Source organism: Vombatus ursinus, unplaced genomic scaffold (assembly GCF_900497805.2).
Source record: "Vombatus ursinus unplaced genomic scaffold, bare-nosed wombat genome assembly UNPS02014817.1, whole genome shotgun sequence".
Lineage (NCBI taxonomy): Eukaryota > Metazoa > Chordata > Mammalia > Diprotodontia > Vombatidae > Vombatus > Vombatus ursinus.
Window position 1 is genome coordinate 1,183,805 of NW_020954595.1, and position 10,216 is coordinate 1,194,020.

Consider the following 10,216-nt stretch of genomic DNA (forward strand, 5'->3'; position numbering starts at 1 on the left):
GGGCATCATTTTTCTCTCCCATTTCCTTCCTCTCTGATTTCTGGCTTTTCATTATCACCATTAAAAAAAAATGACCAAAGAATGTAAGTGTAAACCAGGATCCATGACTGAGGCCAAAGAGAAAACCCAGGCTATGGAGATTGTGCCCAGGATGCTAACTACTGCCAACGCTTGGCTTTAAAAGCAAATGGCAGAGTTGTTTTCAGAAGTTGCAAATCAAATATTCACCTTCTTTTAAAGGGGAAAAAAATGTTGTAGTTTGAAAAACCTGATACATTCAGAATGTCAAATTAGTATATGTTTGGTTATCTGTTCAACAAATGCAATGAATCATGTAAATAATGTTGGGGAAAATGTTTGAAAATATTTCATTCTCAGGGATTTTGACAAATCGACAATTCTAGAAATGTGCTAATTACAAATCTCGTTTATTCTACCCTCTAAAGCAAGATCTCCTAAGGATTTCTAGGAGGCTACTACTCTGTTGGCTCAACATGGGTTATAATAGGCATCTGCTTTAGGAGAAACAATTTCCAGAAAGGGAGATGGTGGTTAGTAAGAACACATCTGGAGAATTGTTCCATGCAAGAATACTGACAAGTTGGAAAACATCCAGAGAAGGAAAACCAGGATGTCAAAGGGGATCAAAACAGCCCTATACAAGGACTAGGAATGTTTCATCTCAAGAAAAGGGAGTGGGGGGAGAGAGGCAAGATGGCTGGCCAGATGTTTTAATGGGTATTATGCACAAGGGGGTTCAGACTTGTTTTGCTCACACCCAGAGACCAGAATCAGAAGCAAAAGACAAAAGTTAGGGTGAAATAGATTTTGACTCAATATGCAGATAGACATCCTAAAAGCCAGAGCTATTTTAGGCCGGCCACCTGGTTCCAGCAGGGACCAGAGAACCAATCACCAGGAATGCCGCAGGTCCAGGTAGAAAGAGACCAGTCCAGGAAGGGCCCCTTCCCACAGTGCCCCTGCATCTTGGTTCTGCTACTCACTCCCTGTGGGATCTTGCAAAGTCATCTCCCCTTTCTGGGCCTCAGTTTTCTTATGTGAAAAATGAGGGGACGGGACTGAAAGATTTCTAAGTTTCCTTTCTAGTTCGAAATTTGAGTCATAAATCTTGAAGAGTTCTCAGAAAATCTCCACTTTGGCCATCTTAGTCCTTTAGAATTACCTCTGTTCTTCTACTCTTTTTGGTGAATTTTACTTGGCATGTTGTATTTGATCCTGAAGAAACATCCAGAAGACGGTAGAAGGGGGAACAGAGTACAGTTAAACTAAGTCCTTTACTTTGTAAACTAAAAAATTCTAACTAGCTGGGGTGGCTAGCAAAAAGCCAGGACAGACAAACAGACTCGGGATACTGGCAAAACCCAACCTTGGACCCAATTTCAAGTCCAATAAAGAGACATAGATTCCCCCCCCCAAAAAAATACAAATTCCATGTGGATTATTTGTATATTTGCAGCATGGTTTTGTTTTACAAGAAAGAAAAAGGGTAGCAAAGACCACCCATTCATAAAGACGCCTGAAATATTACCCGAAGGATGGAAGGGAGGAAACAAGCACTTACGGTGTGCTTACCTACCTACATATACTATATTGTGCTAAGTGTTTTACTGACATTATTTCATCTGATACTCAAAGCAATGCTGGAAAGTAGGCACTAAAGATGCCCATTTTACAGCTGAGGAAACTGAGGCAGCCAAAGGTTAAGTGGTCACACTTAGTTAAGCTGGGGTCACACTGCTAGGGGGTGTCTGAAGCCACATTTGAACTCAGGTCCTCCTGACTCCAGACCCAGTGTCCTAACCACCGTACAACCGGCTGCCTCTACTTGAACCTGAGAAAGAAAAAGAATTTACATTTCTATTATTTAAAAGGTTATCATTTTGAAACAAGGCAACCTTTAATACTCATGCTGAGTCGCAAGTTCATATAACCTACTCAGAGTGTGAACAACAAAGGGTGAAAAAAAATTCATTAAAGCGCTCAAAAAACTCCTGGTGCTCTGCATACACAGACCACTGGCAAACAGGGCTAACTGACCAGCCTGCAGACAGCTTGAACCAAACTAAAATGTTAAGTGGAAGTAGGTGGCAAAATAAGCAAAAATACCAAAAACCAGAGATAACACTACATCTTCAAACACTGAGATTACAGCCCCCTTTTACTGGCAGTCTACTACCACCCTGTCCCTCCGGGAGGCATCTCACTGCCACCACTCAGATGCACCTCAGCCCCATGGACTGGAAAAAAGTGATATTTTGAAATATCAAAAGGGATATTTGTGGGTAATGAATCAAGTGATGAAAAAGCAGGTATTCAGCCCCTCCTAAAGAAGAGAGAAGGAAAAGAAGGAAAGAGTGGATTGTTTCTCAAGGTGAGTCAGGCTGCTGAAAACTGATTTCCAAAGAGAACAACTTTCTGATCCCAGGCTACGATAAACACTCAATGGTTCTACACCTTCCTCTCCAACTGGATGGTGAGCAAGGCTCCCTGGAAGTCCTAACTTCTTGGCTCTGCCCCAAGCAGCCCCGCCTGACATAGCTGAACAATCACCTCCCCACCTAACCTCAATCCATCAGAAAGAATCAGAAATGAAAAGAAAACGAATTAGCAATTTTCCAATCCGCATTAACAGTCTCCAAATATGCGAGTGTTACAAGATTGCTAAACCACATGGCCATAGGCATTTGCTGGCAAGATTAAGTCTTGAGGAATATGGGGGTGGGGGGGGAGGGGAGAGAGGAAAAAAACCATCTGAGGTGCAGAAACACATCTGCTCCAAAATATTTTAACATATGTTCAACCAAGAGATGCATTCCAATATTTGTTCCTCAAATGCCAATATAATCAGGAGCCCAACCAAGACGGGAAGGATGGTGGAGGTGGAGGCTGAGGAAAACATTAACATGGCAGCTTCTACCCAACTGGCTTAAGGGGCCTCCGGCTCACGGAAACTTGTTTGAACTCACGTGCTTCAAACTTCTTTTAAGAGCTGTTTTTAACAGCTCTGTAAGAAGTGATTTTCCTTTTCATTGGAGGAAAAGGTAAAAAAAAAAATTTCTGGTCGAGACTAGAAAGGAGACCCAAAATGCCAGCTCCAGCGAGGTGGATTCCCTTCTGAGGGCGGAGGGGCCGCTGCGGGCTGGAGCCAGGCCTTCCGATGTAGATTTCTCCTGCCTCCAATCCTGCATCACACTGCCTTTCAAGAGCAGTATTGTGCTAGGTATTCGAAATGGAAACTGCTCAAATAGACGCTCGTGATTTGGTGGTGGGGCTTAACGGAGGACTCTGTTTCCCCATCTGTAAAATGAGGGGGCTGCACTAGATGGGCTCTGAGATTCCTTCTTTGATCCTATGACTCCGCCAGCAAGACTCCTTTAAAGGTAGAAAAAGAAAAGCCTCCATCCCCAAGTCCATCCCTGGGCTGCACTGCTGCACAGCAGAGCAAATCCTCAGAACCAATATCCTCGGTTCATTATCTACACATTCCTGTGGGCTCAGATACGGAGAGGACGATGGCCAGAACAGAAGGGACAACAGAAGGTGTGTGAGCATGCAACCATCTTCTGTGGAGTTCAGTGGCTCTGTCCAGCCCTGCCCCTGCCTACCTCTGCAGGTGCCGGTGGGCCTCTCACCCGAGACTTCAGCTCCTCTGCCCCAAATGCTCTCCTCAGCCTGGACCTCTGCAAGGTCCCGGCTTCCTCCAGGAAGCCTTCCTGCTCCCCTCTTTCCCCTTGTCCTCCTCCCTCCCTCAGCAGCGGCTTGTGCTCCCTTGTGTACATGTCTACTGACGCTCGTGGTCTCCCCCATTCAAATGTAAACTCTTTGAGGGGAAGACTACTGCACTTTGGTGCCTGGCACAGTATAGACACTTAGTGAATGCCTGTTGATCGACTGATAAAACTAACTCTGAACTGCGCAGAGGAGAGGAATTTTCAATGCTCTGTCACCCACAGAGTGCTAGCACCAGAGCTTATTAATTAGCTCTTAGTCGTCGGGCTCGATGGGCAGGGCAAGAAGCACCCAGGCCTTTCTCCTGCCCCCCCCCCCCATGCCCCATGGCAGCAGCTGAAGGAGCTGCCCACAGAGTTTCATTCCGGGCTCCTTTCTGACCATGTGCTGTATTCTGGTGGCTAGAGAGCTTCCAGAGCCAGGAAAACCTGGCTTCATGTCTCCCCTGGACACATGGCCCCAGGCCCCAGACCACAGGTGATACCAGGAGCTCCGCCCCAGGAGAGAAAGGTCCTCACTGGAGGACTGTCATTTCTCCAACGGGGTCTCTAATAGAGCAAGCAATTACCTAGAACCTCAAGGAGAGCAGTAACACCCTCTTCATTTGGTCCTTCTGCAGAGGGACCCTCCCATCCCTACCCCACCCTACTCTATTGCCCTTCTGTCCTCACTTTCAAATGCCCCTCTCCAACCACCATGGGCTTCCCTGCAGACAGTGAAGACAGGCAGCTTCCTTTGGCCCATCAGAGGATGCTGCCAGGCCCTCCAAGCAACAAAGGCACGTTCCGAAGGGCCTCCAGGAAAAGATCAAAGGAGAACGGAAGAAGCAAGGTCAGGGAAACCCAAACAAGCTATTTTAAAACAAGGCCTTCACATGTGGAGTCAGAGCTCAGTGATGAGGCAGCCTGATAGCAAGGTCTTCACAAAGGTTCCTCAAATGCTTCTCTTCAAGAGGTGTCCAGCAAACTACCTCCCCAGCCTGGGCACAGGGTCCTTTCGGAGGCACGCACTAAAAGAGAAAAGCCTTGGGCTGCCTTCTCCCGGGGACTCAGCGACAGGCTTGGCAAAGAGAGCCAAGGATGGTGCAGCCAGAGCTGGGAAGGCCCCCCACAAGGAAACTGAGGCAAGCACACAGGAGCTGGAGGCAGGGGCAGCCCCTGCCCTCTCTAATCCAGCCCCGGGGTGACCAGGGTAACACAGGTCATCCTCCCCCTGACACGTAAGGTCTGGCTCCAGCCTCTTGCTCCACACTCCTTCCCGTCCTCTAGGCCCCCGCACTCCTGACACCAGACCCTTTCCTTCAGAGCTCAGCCCCAGGGGGCAGGGGTTCGTGCCTTCTCATCTGCAGACCCTCCCTGGTCTGGCCAGACCTGCCTTCTGGCTGTTCCTTAAACATAGCACTCTCTGCCCTCCCCAAGCCGCCTCTGCACAGGCAGTTCTCAGTGCCTGGGAGCCACTCCTCTCAGAATCCCTAGTTTCCTTGGCTCAGGGGCCTCCTCCTCAAAACCTGGCTCCCTCCCCCTGGGCTGTAGAAACCTGTAAAAGGCACGTCCTGCTTCAGCCACACCCGGGCCCTGTGACCCTCAGCGAGTCACTTAACCCCTCCGTGTCCCAAGCAGCTCTGGAAGCCAAAAGTGGCAAAGCAGTGGGCTGAGAGGAGCTCCCTGATATCCCAGGTCCAGGCAGTCAGCAAGCATTTATTAAGCACCAACTGTGTGCACTGTGCTAAGCACTGAGGATACAAAGAAAGGCCAAAGGCAGCCCCTGCCCTCCAGGAGCTCCCAAGTCTTCTCCATTTTGCCCTATATTGATTATCTCCAACTCATCCAACCTACACCTCCCTTATCCCTAGTTGTCCGTGCTCCGTCCCCTCCATTAGCCCGTGAGTTCCTGGAAGGCAGGGGCTGCCTCTGTCCTTTCTTTGTATTCCCAGCGCTTAGCACGATGCCAGCAACACAGTAGGCGCTCAATAAATGCTTTTGTTGAATGATTAGCCCGTGCGGGTCCCGTGGTCTCCCCCTCTAGATCGCAAGCGGGGGTACTCACTGGGCCCTGTACACAACAAGCGCCTAATAGATGCGGGAGCCTGCGTCCACGCCCCCTGGGCCACTGCCGCGCTTGCTCACGCCCCGCCCCCCCAGACGTCAGTCAGTTTCAATTCCGGCTAATTAGCCCAGCCCCTGCTTTTATTAAGCACCTCCTAGGTGCCAAGGAGGGGGGGGCGGAGAAGCACCTGGGGGGCGCGCGCGCCCCCGAACCCTTGGCGCGCGCCCGCTCCCGCTCCCGCGCACGCGCACTCACCGATCACCTCCTGCAGCTCATAGTCGTCCCTGTTGATGGACCAGGGCAGCGCGCCCGCATCCTCGGCCATGGCGGCTGCGCCCCGGCCTCCTCGACCTCCTCCTGCCCCCGCCCCCAGGCACGCCGGGGATAGAAAGTCGAGCGGGGCCGCAGCCGGAGCCCGAGCCGGAGCCGGAGCAGGAGTGACAGCAGCAGCCAGCGGGCGCCTCACTCCGCGCCTCCGCCCGGCCCCGCCCCACCCCCCGGCCCCGCCCAACTGCCAGGCCCGCCGCCGCCGCCGCGCGGAGGCGAAGCGCAGCGTGGTGACGTCGCCGCCCCGCCCGCGCCGCCATCTTGAGTGTGTCCCGTCCGCGGACTTCGGCTCGAAGAGTGGGCCGAGGAGAGTCCGCTTACGTCAGGGAGGCGTAGCCTAATGAACGACTGATGGGATAAAGGAGTGACCAAGGACAGGACGAGCCCAGCCCTACCATTACAGCCGAGAAGCGCACCGTAAGGCCACACTCAACATGGCGCCCTGGCGCAAAGTCGCCAGCGTAGCTCCGCCCCCCGCAGTGAGCTCCGAGCCCAAGGAGCGGGGGGGCGGGGCGAGGGGGGCGGAGCCGCCGGCCGGCCGTCATGCGGAGCTCCGCCTCCGAGGCGGGCGCGCGTCGTGGAGCGCCAAGAGCTCCTCCTTCAAAAGCCAGAGCCCCGCCCGCGGCCGGCTCCTAGCGACTTCCGGCGTGACGTCAGGGCGCCCCGGCTCCTCCCGCAGGCCTGCGGTGGGGAGGAGGCGGAAAGTCTGATGGGTGGAATGGGGAAGGGTAGGGGGGAAATGACTGCGGGGCCGGAAGTAGTTGCCTGCCGGTCCGGTGACGTCACTTCTGGGCAGGTCGGCGCTTCGCGACCCCGGCAGCGGAGAGACGTCGTGGGGTGTCCGCGGCGGCCCCGGGACCTCGGTCCGCTCGGGCTCGGACCTCCCAGGGGCCTGGGTCTCCGGGGCTGTTGGCGAGGGAAACCCGCCTGTCAGAGAAGTGGGGCGGCCGCCCGGGCCCTCGGTTCAAATTCTGCCTCTGCCCCTTAGAGGCCACGTGACCCCGGCCACGTTTCCCCCCACGTCTCTGTGCCTCGGTTTACTCAGCTGTCAGGAGAGGGTGGAACCCGAGGGCCCTTCGAGCTCCACCCTCTTGTGCTTTTAGCCGTGGACGGTCACGTCCCGCCCCACCCGTGGCCCGGCTTAGCCGGCGTGACCGTCCCCTGCGGCCGCGGGCCCACTTTCCAGATGGGGAAACTGAGGCACGAGGTGGGGAGGTAGGTCCCAAGTATTTATTCGGCGCACACCGTGTACCGGGAGCTGTGATGGCGCTGTCCTGGGTTCAAGTCCTGCCCTAGCCTTCTAGGTCAGAGACCCCAAACTCGGACCGCAAAAAAGAACCACGTCTTTATTTCGATCCACACGGCTCCCTGTGCAGCCCGGCTGTAGAATGTTCGGGGGAGGGGCGTTCCTCCCTGTGCCCGCGAGGTGGTCACTCGCTCACCCCGCAGACCAGACCGGGAGCGCTAGGGCCGAGCGCTTTACCTACAGTCGATCACCTTGTGAAATGCGTGTGCTAATGTGGTGGGTGACCCATTAGACAGATGGGGAAGGTGAGGCTCGAACTCACCAAGCGCTTTCACGTTCCCGCTGGGGATAACTAACAGACTTCAGAGACCGCTCTCGACTCCTCCCTTGTTCCCACTACAAGCTGACCTTTACGTTTAGCCCTGTCGATTCAGGCTCCATTCCTCCAGCACGTATCGAGTGCCTGCTGTGTGCAGAACGTGGTACTGTGCCTTTCTGGAGAAACAGTTTAAACAAAGTGGTCTCTTTCCTCCAGAGGCTTACTTCTGTAGAGAAGGAGAAGATGCTAACGCATGACTAATACAAATGATGGCAGGAGACATTGGAGAGGTAGAGAAAGGTTCAGAAACGGCTTCCTGCAGGAAGTGGAAGGTCATGGGGGAGAGAGACACTGAGGAAGGAGCAAAGGCGCTGTCAGAAAGGCTCTGGGCATGTTGCTCAATAGAGTAATCCCACCGGGCTGGAGAGCAGTGTGTGGAGGAGAGAGAAGAAATAAGGATGGAAAGGGAGAGGAGCCTGAGAGAAAGAGGCATGATCTTCAGTGTGTCAGGGAGCCTTTGAAGGGTTTAGAGCCATGAACTGTACACAGCCAGATCTAAGGGAAGTGTCTGGCGTCAGTTTAAGGGAAGGTGGCCACAAGAAGACCTGGAAGAGATGCCTTTTGAAGAAAAATGACTTTGACAGACTTAACTCCAGTGAGATGACCAACCACAACTCTTAGGACCGGTGAAGAAGCAAGCTCTCCACTCTAGACAGAGAGGATAGACCCAAGATGCAAAAGGAGTCATACATTTAGGACATGGTAGTAGTCCTTAACGGCCAACGTGGAAATTTGTTTTCTTGACTTTGACTATGCCTACGTGTTTTTCTTTCTCTCTTTTTTCAATAGGGAGAAGTAAAATAGGAGGACTAAGGATAGAGTTCTCCCCTACCCCCCGAAAAGAGGACAAGGCAGATTTGAAAGCTGCATGTCAAATTTATTTTACATTTATACAGAAAGTCACACTCTATATAATGGGATTTTTGTTATCAAGAATTTTTTTCTCCCCCACATAAAAAGAGAAAAGACTCTTGTAACAAATATACATAGTCAAACAAACAAAGAAATTTCCCGTATCGACTGTCTCCAAAAAATGTTTCTCATTCTGTATCTTGAGTCCATTAACTCTGTCAGGAGGTGGGAAACATTCTTGATCATTGCTTTCATTTCTTATACAGACCTCTCTTGTTCTACAGTGTATTTGGAAATGTTCATTTTATTTGTTTATTCAGAACAAAAATAAAGTGGAAAAAATTTAAAGGTTTATTGTCATATTACAGGCAACTAGCAATGAATAAGGGTAAGCTAGTGACATTGGAAAAAAAGATGATGTATGCCCTTGCAGTGGGGGTGGGGGAATCTCTGCCCCTCTGAGACAGGAGGGGCAAGGAAAAGTCCAAGATCACATAAAGATTTTGAACATGGAAACTGGCTCTACCACTGACAAGTCACAGACTAACTGGTTGGGAAGGGACCGGCCAATATAATCTGTACCTGAACAGGGATCCCCTATCCAATACTCTTGGAAGATCTCCAATGAAGGGGCTTCCCAAGGCAGCCGACTTTATTTTTGAATAGATCTTCCCGAGGACATTTTTCCCGGAAACAAACCTAAATTTACCTCTTTGCAACTTGGGACCAAGCAGAAGAAGCCTCGTCACTGTCCTAAGGAAGGCTTGGAAATGATTGTCATCACCCCATCCCCTTCTCCAGGTGCAAGCTCCCCAATTCCTTCAGGTGATTCTCACACTGCAGCATCTGGGGGGCCTCCCCCACGCTTAGTCCCCTCTTCTAGATACCTCCTAGCTCCTCGTTGCTCGGAGCTGCAATGCAGTTCTTCAGAGTGTGACCAGTTACATCCCTGGTGCTGGATGCTGCTGCTTTGATTCAGGGCTGCCATTTCTCATGCCTCAGGCTCATTTTGAGCTGGCAGTCCACCAAAGTCTCCCAGTCTTTGTCAGACAGCTGGCTGGCTGCTCATGGCTCCACCAACTTGTACTTCAGAAATCGATTTATTGAATCTATTATTCCAATTAAATTTCATCTCTTTAGATTTAGGTTGATGTCCTAGCCTGTTGGATCCTGACTGACGTGAAACTCTGTGTCATCTTTGAATTAGCAAAGCATGCTAACCATTCTTCCATCTAAGTCACTGATGAAAATGTAGACACTGATCCCACCTGGGACTTTCTCCTGAAATCAGAAGGAGGAAGGATAATAGCTAGCATTGATACAGTGCTTTAAGGTTGGCAGAGCATTTCACAAATATCTCTTGTGAGGTAGGTGCTATTATTATCCCCATTTTACTGGGGAGGAAACTGAGGAAATTAAGTAACTTGCCCAGGGTCACACAGCTCCAGTCTTCCTGATTATCCACTGCAAACTCTGAGAGTTTGGGACTTGTTAACTGTTAGGTTACAGTGGCAAATTCCAAGTGGAGATGGTCCTGTAAGCAGGAGTAATTGTAAGTGCGAAGCTTATAAGAACACTGTAGGCTCAGGATGTAGAGTTGGGAGTTCATCTGCATG

General features: G+C 51.2%; 1 protein-coding gene across 2 annotated transcripts in view; it reads right to left on the minus strand.

Moving 5' to 3' along the window:
* OXSR1 (oxidative stress responsive kinase 1) overlaps positions 1-6,157 on the minus strand; it is a 98,462-nt gene extending 92,305 nt beyond the window's left edge. For both annotated transcript variants that reach the window (XM_027835788.1, XM_027835787.1), the window contains exon 1: positions 6,052-6,157. In XM_027835788.1, the coding sequence (XP_027691589.1) occupies positions 6,052-6,121 (70 nt within the window). In that variant the 5' untranslated portion in view covers positions 6,122-6,157. The remainder of the gene's footprint in view (positions 1-6,051) is intronic.
* Positions 6,158-10,216: the final 4,059 nt, after the last annotated feature.